Source organism: Agelaius phoeniceus, chromosome 13 (genome assembly GCF_051311805.1).
Source record: "Agelaius phoeniceus isolate bAgePho1 chromosome 13, bAgePho1.hap1, whole genome shotgun sequence".
Classification (NCBI taxonomy): Eukaryota; Metazoa; Chordata; class Aves; order Passeriformes; family Icteridae; genus Agelaius; species Agelaius phoeniceus.
The window spans coordinates 17,705,370-17,721,946 of NC_135277.1; the positions used below are offsets into that span (position 1 = coordinate 17,705,370).

At 50.1% G+C, this 16,577-nt stretch overlaps 1 protein-coding gene across 8 annotated transcripts in view; it reads right to left on the reverse strand.

The window, feature by feature from the left end:
- Nucleotides 1-423: 423 nt before the first annotated feature.
- Nucleotides 424-16,577, reverse strand: part of NEO1 (neogenin 1) — a 182,373-nt gene continuing 166,219 nt past the window's right edge. For 6 of the 8 annotated variants that reach the window (XM_077185271.1, XM_077185267.1, XM_077185266.1 and 3 more), the window contains 8 exons: nt 13,625-13,693; nt 12,866-13,013; nt 10,043-10,281; nt 9,451-9,543; nt 7,514-7,672; nt 6,326-6,562; nt 5,518-5,654; nt 424-2,908 (listed from right to left, as the gene is read on the reverse strand). In XM_077185271.1, coding sequence (XP_077041386.1) covers nt 2,825-2,908; nt 5,518-5,654; nt 6,326-6,562; nt 7,514-7,672; nt 9,451-9,543; nt 10,043-10,281; nt 12,866-13,013; nt 13,625-13,693 — 1,166 coding nt within the window. In that variant the 3' untranslated portion in view covers nt 424-2,824. The remainder of the gene's footprint in view (nt 2,909-5,517; nt 5,655-6,325; nt 6,563-7,513; nt 7,673-9,450; nt 9,544-10,042; nt 10,282-12,865; nt 13,014-13,624; nt 13,694-16,577) is intronic. The other 2 variants (XM_077185273.1, XM_077185272.1) reach the window with 1 other exon arrangement.

Consider the following 16,577-nt stretch of genomic DNA (forward strand, 5'->3'; position numbering starts at 1 on the left):
AGGGGACAGGGCTGGGAGCCAGGCAGGGGCTGCTGGCCCGGGGCTGATGCACACCAGCACGGGGGTGGCAACAAGGACATCAATTCCTGCACTTCACAATCCACAATCAGGAAGTGCAATCTCCCATGGTTATGGTGTTATTTTTCCATTATTTCCCAGTTTATTAAGGGTATTATTTGTACTTGCACTGATTTGAACCCCTTCCTTCTCTGCTTGCTAATTAAATGGTGATATTTTTACTGTGGAGCTTTGAAATAGGGAAATTCTCCAAGTTCAGTGGCTGCACAAAGCCTGGAGGGAGAACAATTCTCCTCTTTCTTCACAACCCACAGCAAGGAGAAAAAGGGCAAGTAAAACCCCAAACCTGGTCACTGAACCCACTGTGAACAATTAAACAAACTCTCCAAGCAGGACAGGAGTTGATTGGATTAAAAAAAGTGTATTGGATGCCCAATACAAAATAATAAACATGAAGTTATTAAAAAAAGCCATAGAGGATACAGCAAATACTACAGAAAAGCAAAAAAATTGTACAGAAAGGTCGACATCTACAGCAGTCCTTGAAATTCTTCTACATGAGAATCATAAAACAATGTACAGGTTTGGTTTGTTCCTTTTCCCCAAATGTCTGAGGGAAGCTGTCACTGCACAGCTGGACTATGACACTACAAGGATACACAATGTTCCAAAGTTAAAATCACAGGATATGTAAGAAAACGTAGCATTAAAATGTGAAAAAGTGCAATACAGATTGTACACTGAATTGAATAAATGTTTTTTCTTTTTTTTTTTTTCAGTTTAACCTTAAAAAACCAACTTTGAACAGTTGTTTTATCATTAAAAATATTCCCCCTCCCCAAATTCAATGACAATATTAACATTCATGGTGTTCTACATAAGGAATATTCACAAAGGCCCCCAGCTGGGAATACTGTGTGTGTAGGATGGCATTTCTTTGGGTATAGGTAAAAAATAGGCAAAGGAACAGATCCACACCCTCCTTTCTCAGGCCAGGGGGTGGATTTTATTCTTTAAATACATGTTCTGTAGCTTATTTTGCCCTGAATTGTACTGATTAAAAGTCCAAACATTAATTATCCAGGTGGCCCATGGTGCTACCATTTATTTAATTCCCTCCCTTCCCTCAATAATAAATAAATGCAGGAAATGACCCCACCCTCAATCCCTGCTCTCCCTTCTCCCAGGGACAGCTTCAGCTCCACTTCAGGGGCTAAAGGGAAGCAAAGGAAGCCAAGTTCTTTTTGCCACTTCAGTGGAAATCTCCTGGCAGAGGCACAGAGGGGCCTGAGCTTCCCCAATCCCAGCCCCTGAACCATCAGGAAGTTTGGGATTCCTTTTATCCTAGAAGTGACATTGCACAGGAGCTCATTGGCAGCTGCTTGGGGTTTCTCTGTCTTTTATTTCTCATTTTACTGACTCCAGCCCTTTTTTTTTAATGCAGAGAAGGACAGAGCCAGGCAAGCACACAGAGAGAGAAGGAAAACCCCTCTTCCCTCCCTGTTCCCTCTCCTCCCTTTCCAGGCAGGTCTGTGAACAGCACCTGGGTCACCAATACTGGGTTTATTTTTACATGGTTTCCAAAGTGTAAAAAAATACATTTTTGCCTTGGTTTGTGTCCAGGGAATCCTTCAGAGTAGGATTCCTGTGGGGATGGCCTGGGACAGGACCTGCAGGACCTTGTGGGCACTCAGTGCTCTCCAGGCAGGATCTGGGCTCTTGGGAATGAGAAAATCCTCAAGTTCTCAGAGCCCAGGGGGCTCAACCCCAGCCCTGCATGCTCCTGATCCATCTTTAAACCAACAGCAACAAAACAGCTGCCAAAAGACGCTCCCTGTAGGGTCACCTGGGCAGGAGGAGCCCAATTCCCAGGAGGAATTCTCTGAATGTTCCTAAAGGAGCCTCTTCCTGGCCCAGTGACCAGACACACAGTACAGCTGAAGATGTTTCCTTGTTCTTCAGTCTTCCCAGTCACTGGAAAAAGACAGGAAAACAACAGGAATGAACCCTCCCCCCCCAGGATCCCCTCCCCTTCTCCCCAGCTACTTCTCCCCCCACTGAAAATCTGAAACTGCACAAAAAGCGACAAACAAGGCTCTCAATTACACCTCAACTCAAACAGACCGGGAATCTCACAGTGATGAGAGGAGAAAGTCAGGCTTTTAATAATTATAATATAAAAATAATAAAAAAAGCTTACAAAGAGCAGTGCAGCATCCCAAAAGGCCATGGATTAACTGCCAGAAGGGGACGTAATTATACGCAGGATAAAAAAACAAAACTGAACAACCCACACTGGCAATGAATTTTCATACACAATAGAACAAGCAGTCAAACCTCAGCCTAGGCTGTGGAAAACAACAGTTTCTCCCTTTTTTTTTTTATTACAATATTTTTTTTCCTTTTTATAAAAAAAGATAAAATAAAAACAACAAATAAAATTGTACATAAATGCCAATGTCCAACACTGAAAAGGCAGGGCAATCACACCACTGAGACAAAACCTGACCAGAAAAAAACTAATGGCAAGTCCACTTTGCTTTGCTTTTGTCCTGCTGGATCCCAGCCTGGCGTGGCCCATCCTGCTGGGTGCTGCTGGAACCCCACGTGGCTCCCTGCAGGACAAGGGGGTGACACTGGGGTCACCTGGGGCTGGTTCCTCTCTCCTCCTCCCTCCATTGCTCTCATGTGCTGTCCCTCTTTCTGCTTGGTTGATTTCTTATTTTTTTTCTCTTTTTTGTTGTTTCCTTTAGCGTTTCCTCTGTACACTCCTGGTGTGGCAGGGCAGAGTCCGAGGCCGGGGCGCTCACGCCGTGGTGATGGCGTTCAGGTCCTTCATGAGTCCTTCCAGGTGCGCCATTTCTTTGGTCAGCTCGTCGGGCTCGTAGCTCTGCAGGGAGAGGGGCACTCAGCCAGGGCTGGGGCTGGCCAGGAGCCTCCTGGGGCAGCCCTGAGCCCAGCTCAGCCATCAGCACAAGGGCATTTATCCATCCATGCCAAGGTGGGGTTTGGGCACAGGGTGGGCTCTGGGCTGGGAGCTCCTTTCCCAGCCCAGTGATTCTGTGTGAACCCAGCCTGGCAGGGTTGGAAAAGCTCAGCTCCTGCCATGGGAGAGGTGCTGAGCTCCCTTTCCAAGTGCAGCCCTTGGGCAGTTGTGGTTCAGAGCTCCACTGGTCAAGCCCTGTTTTCCTGTCTCAATCCCTGCCTTTGAACCAAAGCAGGAAATGGAGAAGGATCTTCCCAGCTTAGGGAAAGGTCCTATGCACCTTTTATATGGTGCATTTTGGAAATAAATTCATGGACAGGTAAATAGAAAAGAGACAGAAATACAACTGTGAAGAACTGCTTGACTGTGAAGGTGTCCTGAGCTCACCCCCACACACTACAGGAGGGTCTGTGACTGCCTGCTGCTCTTGCACTTGAATTTGTTGGCAGAGTCAGCAGAAATTGCAGAAGTGGTGCTAGGGAAAGTCAGCACAAAGTAATGGAAGGAAACCTGCTTTTGCTGGCAATTAAACTTCCATTTTCCTGAAAATAGAAACAGGAGTTGCACTGATCACAACATAGACCAAACCCCTCTGATTGTCAAATCCAGGTCTTAGGACCAGAACTGATAAATTCATGGATCAATCCATGTATTACAAAGGAGCAATGACTTAAAGCTACATGTTAATTATCTTAACAGTACCATCAGACACCAGCTTGCAAATGACCACAGGACCATCCCTGTCACTGCATTTGGTCAATTTGGGCTAAATTATCATTTCATTTTAACAGATCAGACATTACTGTGAATGAGTAAAGTAAAGCTATGTTCCAGGCAAAAGGGTCAAAGGAATACTTAAATGGGGCTGGTTTGGGATCAGGATAGCTGCTAAACCCACACATTTTTAGGATCAGCTGTCTCATTTCTGTCACCACTGTGGACAGACCATGGCCTGGCTCATCTCCAAACCCCTCCTGACCAAGTCCTTCCCAGTTCTGAGCAGTTTCCAGCCGTGACCTCTTCTCACACACAAACCTCCTCCTCCTCCTCCCCTTCAACAGCCAAGAACTTCCACTGTACCAAACCTCTGCCTTGTACAGCAAATCATCCCAGCCCTCTGCCCAACACATCATCTGCCAGCTCCTGACTGGGATACAGAGCAGCAGCTGGGAGTAAACTCCTTCCTTAAACTCCTCCCTACAGCTTCTCCTAAAAACCCTGAATTAATTCAAATAACTACCCAACCCTGAACCTCACAGTTCAACTTGTAATTTACATTTTAAGACTCACAGTTGAACCAGTAATTTAATTCAATCTGGGTTTTTTTTGTGCTGACTCTACCTTGCACATTAATGAAAAAAAGCATTAATGGCTCTATTTAAATATTACAAATTAGTTGTGGAGTATGGGTTTGGTACTGACCAAACAAAATTAATAAAGCAGTAGTGACAGAAACACAAAAGGGCACCAAGATCAAGTTTCCTCACCAGCACATAGAGAAATAAAATCAGGAGAGTAAAAAACATGTGACAAAAGGACAATGAGGAAAAAAAAAGGAAATATAAATTCTAAATGAGCATTTCCTGCAGTAGTGATGCAGCAGTGAATATTTCTGTATTAACAGGTGACACAATGGCCACAGGAGCAGCTCCTTGGCTTGCAATTGAAAAGGAAAACAGCTCTTCCAGTGCCTTACACCCAAAACATTCCCTAAAGGCTGCTTCCAAAGCTGCCCAACAAGGCTGCACCCTTCCCAAAAGTCAGGAAACTCTCCTGTGATAATTTACAAACATTTTTGGGATGATGGCTTGGAACACACATTAATGTCAAATGATCTGTATGCAATGGTACTGGGAGTGCTCAGGGAATGGCACTGGGAATGCCCTGCAGAGCTGGGGATGGCACTGGGGATGCTCAGGGATAGCACTGGGAATGCCCTGCAGAGCTGGGGATGGCACTGGGGATGCCCTGCAGAGCTGGGGAAGGCACTGGGGATGCTCAGGGGATGGCACTGGGGATGCCCTGCAGAGCTGGGGAATAATAACGACACTGGGAATGCTCTGCAGAGTTTGGGAATGGCACTGGGAATGCTCAGGGGATGGCACTGGGGATGCCCTGCAGAGTTGGGGATGGCACTGGGGATGCCCTGCAGAGCTCAGGGATGGCACTGGGGATGCCCTGCAGAGCTGGGGAAGGCACTGGGGATGCTCTGCAGAGCTGGGGAAGGCACTGGGAATGTTCAGGGGATGGCACTGGGGATGCCCTGCAGAGCTGGGGATGGCACTGGGGATGCCCTGCAGAGCTGGGGAAGGCACTGGGGATGCCCTGCAGAGCTGGGGAAGCTGCAGGACTCAGCAGGACCCTCCCTGTCTTTCCCCATTTCCCGTGCAGATTCCCTGGCACAGGAGCTGTGGCAGTGCCAAGCCCCTGTGGCCCTGTGGCCATGAAGGTGCCGGTGCAGGTGCCCGCAGAGCCCCAGGGTGAGCCCTGCCAGCCTGGCAGGGGGTACCTACGCTCTCCGAGTCCTCCAGCATCCGCGTGGTCTCCTGCACCTCGGGGGCGCTGGGCACCACCACGGGCATGGGCGGCCGGGTCCTGCCCAGGGTGCCAATGGACGCCGTCTTCACCGCGTGCAGGGGGTGCCCAGGGGCTGCAGAGAGGGGGGGACACGTCAGGCACGGGCACTGCCCCTGCTGCCTGCCCAGGGAGCTCCTGGAAGGAGCACAGGAGGGACACGGGGGAGTGGCTTCCACTGCCAGGCATGGATGGGATATTGGGAAGGAATTGCTGGCTGGGAGGGTGGGCAGGCCCTGGCACAGGGTGCCCAGAGCAGCTGGGGCTGCCCCTGCCTCCCTGGCAGTGCCCAAGGTCAGCCTGGACAGAGCTTGGAGCAGCCTGGGACAGTGGAAAGTGTCCCCTGCCCAGGGCTTTAAAGCTCCCTTTGAACCCAAAGCAGTCTGGGATGATTCCCTGAAGGAACAGGATTCTAGCAGGAGAAAGGAACACTTCAATTATGGAGTGTTGGATTTGAATTGCCTTACCTATGTACAGAAAATGACACCAACAAAACTCGCCTCTGCCATATTTCCTGTGATGCCCAACCCCACCTCCCTTTGTTCCCCAAATCCCCACCCAACCCCACCCTCCCTTTATTTCCCAAATCCCCACCCAACCCCACCTCTCTTTGTTCCCCACATCCCCACCCAACCCCAGCTCCCTTTGTTCCCCAAATCCCCACCCAACCCCAGCTCCCTTTGTTCCCCACATCCCCACCCAACCCCAGCTCCCTTTGTTCCCCACATCCCCGTTTTGTGGCCTCACCTTGCTGGGTCAGCAGGGGGGTGCTGGGCAGGGCAGGGTCGAAGGGGCCCGCGGCGCTGGGCACGGCGGGCACGGCGAAGCTCTTGAGGGGGTGCGAGGGGCGCACGTGGGCCGTGGGGGGGCCCTGCGGCTCCTCCTCGGCGGGCAGGAACGGCCCCTCGGGCTCCGGCAGCTCCGCGCTGGGCACGGCCGAGCCCGCGGGCATCGTGTCCGTGCTGGGCGTGTTCCGGACGGACTCTGCAGGGACACACACCGACAGCAGGGGTCAGTGCTGCTCAGAGGGCTCACGGGGACACAGCTCCTCCGCCAGGGGCTGCACGGACCCCCTGGCCCGCTCCCAGGTGACCATGGGCTGGATGGGAGCTAAAGGAGCCGAGAGCTGAGTGACTGCACCTCTCACGCTTTGGTACTGAAAGAGCTCCATGTTCCAGTCCTCAGACAAACAGCACAGAACACGAATCTGCAGCCTCCTTTTACCCCAGAGTACCAAAGTATTGGCATTTTTAACCAGAAACTCTTCACAGCACTGGGGTGGTCACAGAGGAGCCACACCTGAAATGCATTTACTGAGACTCATGGAATGGTTTGGGCTGGAATGGACCTTGCAGCCTCAGGAACTGTTTTCATAAGGAAACACCACTTTTGGCTGAGATACCTTCAAATGGTGACCTTAAAGTAGAGAAGCTCAGAGTTTGCTTCATCCCAGTGTGTTACCCATGTGCACATTTAGCAACACCATTGCTTTGGGATTTTCCAGAGCACTGGAGACTTTACTGCTCTCTAAAACTACAAATGATTCTGATCAAGCATGAAATTGCTGCATGGAAATCACCCCCATTCTCTGTGTGCCCCCATTTTCAATAGCCAAGCCTGGACTTTCCTTCCCTGCTGGTTTCCAATTGTATTAATGAGGGGAAAAGTTACCCCATGAAGCAGCTCAGAGTTAATCTGATGTTTCAGACTCCAGGGCAGGAGGAATCCCTGTTTGGAGCTGTGTGTAAAACATGAAACCCTCTTTTCCAAGGACACCCCCACAGATGTCAAGGATCAATATCTGACCTACCCAGGAAAGCCCAGCCCATCCTGACAGAACCCCCAGAGGAGGCTGGCCCAGCTCCAGGCTGGGGTTTCCAGGTGCTTCCCTGGCTGCTGCACAGAGCAGCAGCTCCCTGAGGCTCGGTGTCTCACCTGTGGAGTCGGCCCTGTCCGAATGGGACATGGCAGAGCCCAGGGGCCACGGGCTGAGCTGGTGCTGCAGGAAGCTGCGGGTTGGAGAGGCGAGGCTGCCGGAGTGGAAATGGTGGTGAGGGGGGTCGAGGGAATGGATGGGATGAGCACTAATCACAGCTGTGGATGAACACAAGACAGAGAAACACTTAACACACACACACACACACAGAGGACAGGCTGGGGGCTCCCCTCCCTGCTCCCTCCTCCAGCAGGGAGCCAGACCCTTGGCTGAATGACAACCCAGAATCAACCCCTGGGTTATCACACCTCAAATGTGCTTAGGACAAAAAAAATCACCCATTTACAGCTCCAAAAACTGTGCCACCAGCTCTTAATGCACTGCTTGATTCCAAGGAGAAGTTCAGAAGAAGAATAAAGAGAATACACATCTGTTACCCACATTGATGTACTATCCACTATTGAGATACTATGAAGTGAGGTGTGTTAAACAATAAACAGCCCTTTGCTTCCCAGCATCCTTCCAGAATTTCTGTACTCCAGGAGGCAAAAAAGGAAGTCACTAGGTACACACCATGACTGCAAATGAGACTAAAATGGCACAGTGGATTGTCACAATTCAGTACTCAGGAGGTAATTAATAACTCCATCTGAACGCTCCAGTGGGTGGAAGAAAGCCATGGAAGGTTGTGCAGGCAGAGCTGGACACATGGAATGGTTCTGCTGGGGCTCACTGAGGAAGGGCCTCATGTGCCAGGAGGGCACCTCAGACCCCACAGTGGATGCTCCACTCCCACAAAGCAGAGCCTGTGGCAGGAGGCCCCTGGAGCCCTCACCAACAGGATGGAGAGGCCAAGTCTCAAGGCCAAGCTCCAGCAGGGCCTGGGCCTGGTCTGTGCCCTCAGGCAAGGCAGGAGCAGAGCCTGGCATGGGATGGGCACCTGCCACACAGCCATGTGTGACACAGACCAGCTCCAAGGAATTTAGTGTCAAACTGCATCCTCTGCTCCCTCCTCACACATGGAGAGCTGGGAGACAACAAGGAGATCACACTGCTTGGAGTAAAACCAGGAAACCACGTGCTACTCTTGGAAAAAGGTTATAGAACAAGACTGACAAACTGAGCAATCAGGTCATCAGGACACTTGAAAAAGTAGGCAGAGATCAAGAACACCAAGTCCTCAGCTCAGTTTTTAATTGAAGTAAAAAGAAAGTGGAAATGTGATGAACCACTCTGAAACAATTCCATCAAATGGAGAGGTTGTGGCAGCACTCACCTGGTTACAGGTGGAACATGTAAGGGAAGTCTAAAGCTCAGCCTGGGTGAGCTTGGTGTGATTTTACCTCCCAGTTCTGCCCCTGCACAGTAACTCCTGAACTCTTCTCACCAGGGTTCTCACACAGGGTTTCAGTCTGGCTGTTCAGAGTTCAGCCAAGTCCCTTTCCATCTTGGAGTCATTTGAAAACTCTAGATATATTGTTTAATTCCAAAAAATTTTCCTAATAATGGTAATTTTGGTATCAGAGAAGGATCCCAGGGCAAAGAAGTCTCAAGGAGCTCGGAGGAAAGTCAGAGAAGGCTCTGAGAGCAGCAACTGCAGAGATAAAGGGGATGGTGACTGCCTGGGCTGGGAGGGGAAAACCAACAGTGAGGAACCTGACAGAGATTCCAGCTCCTATGGAGCAGCTGGGCACTGGCAGAGCTCCAAGGGAATGACCACAAGAGGCAGCCAGGCCCACAGGCTGTCCCTGGATGGGCTCCAGACAGATCTGGCCATGCTCTGCCCTCACCCCAGTACTCCCAATCCCTCCTAACGTGGTCTCACTGTGCCCACACCAGGAGGGCTCAGGAGCTTCCCCTGAGCTGCTCCTGCTGCCCAGATGGGATTTCCTGGGAGCAGGGAGCAGCTCCAGCAGGAATGGGGGTGTTCACTTACGCTGAGGTGGCTGAGAATCAAAAGGCATCATCATCTTGGGCCTCATGCCCCTCCTTCCTGCCAGCGTGGACATGCTGTCCTCTGACTCGTGTCCTGAGGGGAAACAGCCACATTATGCTCTGCTCCAGCTCCTGAACCAGCATCCCCACACCCTCCCTCTAGTCCTGCTCCCAGGCAGCTCTTGGAGCCACCAGTGACCAAAGCAGCCCTTTCCCCCTTTGCTGGAAGGTGGGAAGAAGATGGTGAGGGTGAGGATTTTGGGAACTGGAGAAACTCCAGGCCACAGTGCAAACTTCTGGCAGTGATTGAGCTCTGGGCTGAAAGGTCAGAAACAACTCCAATGGTTTAATATGAAGTGAGATGATCTTCCCATTACTAATCAGTATTTACCAAGAGAAAGTAATGATCTAACTCTTGGATGCTCCATTTCCTCACTAAAACAAATGATCCAACCCTTCCAGAGTCTCAGAAACCAGGAACAAACCCAATTCACTGCTTGGAAAATAAGAACAGAGAAGAGGAACTTCATCATCTCTCAATAAAGTGATGTCACCACCCACAGCAGATGAATCTCACCCCCATGGGCTCCCACCTCTGTAGGAATTCCTCCTTTGATGGATGTTGCTGTCCATGGAGTTGTCCACCGGGGTGATGTCCTGGGAATTGCGAGGGATGGGGGTGTCTGTCATGATGGGGTTGGGATCTGGGGATTTATCAATGGGTTTGAGCTCCAGCCTCTCATGATGGATCCAAAGGTCTGGGGGTTTGACATCTTTGGAGTTCCCCTTGTACTTGTGGGAGCCGTTCACGGATTTGCAGGCGGCTCGTTTCCTGGGGAGGAGAGCACAGGGATGTTCTGCACTTTTGGAAAAGGCAACTTGCACAGAATCACAGAGTCACAGAATCACAGAATCACACAGTCACAGAATTACAGAATCACAGAATTACAGAATCACTGAATCCCAGAGTCACAGAATCACTGAATTACAGAATTACAGAATCACAGAATCCCAGAGTCACAGAATTACAGAATCCCAGAATCACAGAATCACAGAATTACAGAATCACAGAGTCACAGAATCACAGAATCCCAGAATCACGAGCCTGGAAGAGACCTCTAAGATCATCGAGTCCAACCTATGCCCTAACACCTGCCCTAGACTCTAGCACCAAGTGCCATGTCCAGTCTTTTTTTAAACACATCCAGATTTGGTGATTCCACCACCTCCCTGGGAAGGGCATTCCAGCACTTTATTATTCTCTTGGTGAAAATTTTCTTCCTAATCTCCAACCTATCCCTTCCTGCCGTAGCTTGAGACTGTGTCCTCTGCTTCTGTCAGAGACCAATCCCACCTGTGCACAACCTCCCTTCAGGAAGGTGCAGAGAGCAATAAGGGCACCTCTGAGCCTCCTCTTCTCCAGGCTGAGCATCCCCAGCTCCTTCAAACCTTCCTCACAGGGTTTGTATTCCTTGTTGCCTCCTCTGGACGTGCTCAAGCATCTCAACGTCCTTCCCAAGCTGAGGGCCCAGAACTGGGCACAGCACTGAAGATGGGGTCTCACCAGGGAGAACTTTGCCCTGGGATTTCCCTCAGGTCTTGCATCCAGCTGGGCACAAGTTTCCCACTGGGCAGGGAGCTTTGAATTTTGCACACAAGCCCCAGTGACACCTCAAAGCACATCCATGGAATGCAGCCCTGGCTCTGCAGCCCAGCCTTCCTTACCAAGAATGAAATTTGCAGAAATTGAGAGAATATTCCAATGCTGTGCCCATACCCCAGGCTCACCAAGCTCCAGCAGCAGCTGGAGATGGAGGTGCAGTTCTCCCAAGAGGATGGGAACAAGGATTAAGGACAGCAATGTTCCTTCCAGCCCCACTCAGGCTGGACACATCCCACTGGGGAGGTTCCCACCCTGCTGAGAGCAGCAGCAAACCACAGTGAGGCAGAGATTTGGGGTGGCAGCATTTGCTGAGAGCAAATGTGGGTTTCAGCACTCCTGCCATGCTGACTCCTCACTTTGGGCCATGGCAAAGCTGGAGGAGGGGTCCCTTTGGGAGCAGAGTTCCTGGGAATGGCTCAGACATTGGTAAATGTCACCAACAGAGCCTCTGGCAGGGGCCACTCCCAAGTCCTGCTCCCACTGGAGCTGATGAGTGACAGGGATCAGGTTATTCCCTGGCTGAGGGCACTCAGAAACTGAGATTTCACAGGGTTATTTCTGCCCTAAAATAAAACAAAACACATCTCCTGCCCCTGCCCCTCCCTGCTGCCCTCTCCCAGGCCCAGCCCCAGCTGCCAGGTGTGCCAGGGCCAGCTCCTCCCTCCCTGCTCCCTCCCCTGCAGTTCTGCAGGGCTGTGCTGCTGCAGCAACTGCAGGTTATCCAAGCCTGGCTTTTCAGCACTTCCTTCAAAATCTGGATTGCATAAAACAGATCCTTTTCAAACCCCAAATACAGCTCTGGCCTTTCAAAGAACACACAGAGAGACCTGCAGGAGCACCACTGCTGCAGCATTAATGCAGCTGCTCTGAGGGAAGAATTCAGATACAAACCCTGGGATTTTGGAGCACTTTCCTAAGGAATCCAGCAGCACACTCAGATTCCCCTCCAGTGATCCTACTAAAAACTGGATAATGTCAATGCAAGAGTGAGGAGCTGCCTGAGCTCTTGGGCTCTCCCAGCTCCCAACACATGGATTGGCTCCACTTTGGAAACCTGTAAAGGACTGGCACTGTGGTATTTAATAATATTAATTTAATAATAAGAAAAAATTCTTCACCAGGATTTCTTCTCCTGGGAAGTTGAGAAGCTTCAGAGAAAAATGTAAATAATAATTATCTGATTGCTTCTCCTGTGTTTGCTGCTTTGGAATGTGGTCTGGAAGTTGTTTACCAACAGGTGCATGTTTGATTGGTTCCATGTGAATTGTTTTAACTTAATGACCAATCACAGCCAGCTGTGCCAGACTCTGAGGAGTCAATCACGAGTTTTTCATTATCATTCTTGTTAAGCCTTCTGATGTATCCTTTCTCTTTCTTTAGTATAGTCTTAGTATAGCAATATAGAATAGAATAGAATAGAATAGAATAGAATAGAATAGAATAGAATAGAATAATCAATTTAGCCTTCTGAGAACATGGAGTCAGGTTCTCATCTCTTCCCTCATCCTGGGGACCTCCCAAACACCACAAAGGACAATTTCTCCTCGGGGAGGGCAGGGGGAAGTGCAGGCACAGTGGAAGCACTGCCCTGCTTTGTGTGTGAACTGATGGCTTGGAACTGTGGGACACTGCCAGGAAAAGCAGCCCAGCAGCAGCACCTACAGGCTGCAGGATTTGAAGGAAATAAACCCTAGAAGAAGAATTAAAGCACAGGAGTCAGTAAGGCAGGCAGCCCCAGCCCCAGCCCCGTTACTTTTTCTGGTGGGACGTGGTGCGGCGCGTGCAGAAGACGGCGACGATGACGACGATGACGATGGTGATGACGCCCACGGACACGATGATCACCAGCAGCATGTTGCTGTCCAGGGGGGATGTGGGGCTGCCATGGGGACTGTTACTGCCTGGGAGGGGAGAAAAGGCTCATTTATTACCCAGGAAATCAAGCAGTGCCCACCAAAGATGCCTGGAATCCTGAAATCAGCAGCAGGGGATGGATCTCCTGAGAAATGTTTGTTTCTCTGCATTTGCCAACTGTTTCTGTACAATTGCTCACCTGAAGTTGATTTATAGATCCTTTTCCTCCTGAGTCTATCACAATTTAAGTGCAGCCTGCTCAGTTATCACAAAAACCTCCCCACTCTAAGCAGAGTCAGTCTGGGACCCTGCAGCACCACAGGCTCCCCTTGGAGCCACTGGAATTGCATCAGGAGCCTCCAGGGGTCACTTGGCTCCAAAGGAACCCTTTATCAGCACCCTGAGGACAGGATATCCCCCCACCCAGCACTGGGCAGGAGCAGGAGCACAGGAGGCCTTTCCCTCCTCATGTGTCCCTCCAGAGCTGATGTCCCACTCTGGCAGCTGTGTCCCACCACGCTGGGAGCAGCTCTGGGATGGAAACGCCAGGGGAGCTCAGCAGCAGCAGGAACAGCTCTGGAACAGCTCTGGAACATTCCCTGGCTGGCCCACAGTGGAAGCACAGTGTGCCCATGGAGCAGCTCTGCCCCACACTCACCTCCCAGCGGGGGTTTGTAGTCGGGGCCCAGGTCCATGGGGCGGCTCCCCTTCCCAGCAGATCCTGAGGCTGCAGGGTTGGACACACAGGAATTTAACACACACAGACACAACTCAGCACCTCTGAGTCCTTCTTTAGAACCTCCCCAAGCCCCCCAGGAGCAGCTTTTCCCCTCCTTTTCTGTCCCTACAACAAAATTTGGCTTTGCACAGCACCTGCTTCTCCAAGGAAAGAGCCACTTCTCCAAAGGAGCTCTTCAATGGTTTCCCAGTTATTGTTTTCCTAATTAAGCCTCTCCTAATTCCACTTTAAAAACAACAATAAAGCCCATTTGCAGTAAGGCACAGGTACATCTTGAGGCAAATGAGAGTTCATCACCCCAAAACAGGAATTATCCAGGTGTCTTTTCCTGACACCCAATTCCAGCACCTGGGGGAGACTGGAAATGGGTGGAGGATCCCAAGCACAGTAAATGTAATATTAAGGCCCTGCCTAGCCATAAAAACTTGCTTTCAGCTCCTCCCTGTTCTCCCCTGCACACCACAGGTGACAGCAAAGCACCACAGAAATGGTTTTGATGAAACCCAAGGGAACAATAAATCAGTTACATCCAAACCTGGCCCTTCCACTCTGTGTTTTCATCAGAATGCACTAATGCAAAATTAATGACAAAAACACTGGAGATGGGGAAACATTCAGCAATGGTGTGAAGAAAAATCTTCCTTTGGTTACAGGAATCCACAGTATTTTACACATTTTCACACTCTTCTATGAAAAAAAAACAACAATCCTCCAAAAAGTGAGGCAGTGTGGAGGAGAACAGTTGGGAGAAGGATTTTTTTCTGTTAAAAATCCCTTTTAATCGAGAAGTACGAAGTGTTAAAGGATGTGTCACAAATGGAAACTGAACCTCAAATGAGAGCCTGTGAACTGGTCCCTGAAATAAAGACAAATGGCAAAACCAGGCAGGGGCTAAAGCTGGGGAGGGGAACAAGGAGAACATTCTGTGTGTGCAGTGAGGGAAAGGACAGACTGCAGGACAGTGGGACAGGACCCAGGGAGCTGCCAGGATGGAGCAGACACAGCACACCAGGGTCCCTGTGTGGGCACCAATAACCCTGCAGCAGCAGAGACAGACTGGGACAGCATCTTCCACAGCTTTTATGGAATATTTTTGTGTCTGACTGGCCCCTGAACCTGCCCTGGGAAGGTGGGAACCCCCAGAGGGACTCAGAACCCCTGAGCCTGGTGCTGAGGAGCTGTGGGAGAGGGGGCACATGAAGAACCAGCAATGTTTAGGGAGGGAATCAGACACCCTGAGCACTGCCAGTGAAGCAGCTGGAGCCCCACAGCAGGTGAGATGATGGAAAAGGGGATGGACAGGAGATGGCACACACTTCACATCCATCTTCCTGCTTCATGGAAAACAAGTATCTTCAAGAAGCAGAATGTCAGCCCATAAATGTGGCTGGTAACAGTAACTATGCAGATATATAATGAGGAATCTATAAAATATACTGCATTTGGGCTTCCAGGAAATATCTGCCAGTGCTGTGCAATGCTTTGTTAAAATAGCACCATAAAAAAACCATGTGGAGCCTATTAACAAGATTAACAACAAATTAACTGAGAAGAATGAGAATTATCCAGGAGGAATGGTTCCAGTGAGTTCTGCAAGGACCTGTGCTTGGCCAAGTGCAGCTCAGTGTCCTGAATAACACCAGCAAAGAGAAGGGAACAACTGCCCTGAGGCCAGCAAGGGACATCAGACCAGGGCTAAGAGAGAGAGGCAATGCACAGTGATCCTCATGGAGTCCTCCCTGATGAATTTAGGGTGAAATTTAGGTACCCAGCCAAGGTGCTTCTGAGGATCCAATCCCTAAACCCACAGATTAAACCTTTAAATGCATTCCAGGGAGCCCCAGCTCTTAGGCAGTGTGACCTGTTTGAAGGAACAGTCTAAGACAGCATTTGCTGGAATTGTTTTTCATTCAGACTGTGAACCTCCTGTTCCAATAGAACAGACAGAACATTTTAACTGTGGGTGACTTCAGGATGGGTTTACTTGATCAGAGACCTTCATCTTTGCTTTAGGATGAGGCCAGTGCAAGCACCTGAAGCCTGAGAGCAACAGGCCCTGAGTTCTCACCAAGCTCTGTGCTCCAGAAGGGTGGGGAAAAACAGAATCCTGTGCTGAGTTCAGAGGGAAACATCAAAGCAGACAAAGAGAGAAAGGGGCAGAACCATTCAGGGCAGAGCCTCAATCCTCTCTGGTTTTGCTCCCAGCCTCAGTAACTTGCTGGTTCTCCCCTGCAGGTCCCAGTCTGGCAGTTCAGTGCTGCTCCTCAGCTCCTCTCCTGCACTGCCTCTGCCTTTCCCTTTCCCACATTCCAGCCACTGCCATGATTTCAGCTCTCCCAGTGTCCTTACAGGAATTCCCAAACAAAACTCCTGGCTTTGATGATTTATAACTAATAGGATGTGATAAAAATTGATCATGACTAGGAGATGTTACTTTAGGGTGTAACACTGGCTGAAAAGGGCTTGAAACAGGGAGAAGCAGAAAACAACAACTTCCACCTGAATCCCTGTAACCTTCCCCCATTCCCTGCAGGTGAGCAGGACAATGGCATTGCAGCATCTGCTCCCCAGACAGCCCAAACCCCAGCCCCACCTCCAGGACACAGGGATGGGGATCCAAATACTCCTGACTGCCCCTGCTACCAGCATTACCTGGTGCAGAGCAAAAGCACATTTAATAAATTATCCAAGTACCAAGCTGAGGAGCCAAGTGAGGAGCAGCTCCCTCAGAGCCCCTTTAGGATCTCTTTAATTGCATGTCTAAGCTGTTTGCCAATGGCCTTTTTAACTCATCCCTTCAGAGCAATTCTCCCCCTTTTTATGGGGCTTGTAGGTTATTTGGAAGAAAGCAAGAAGTGCCCTGGGACATCCA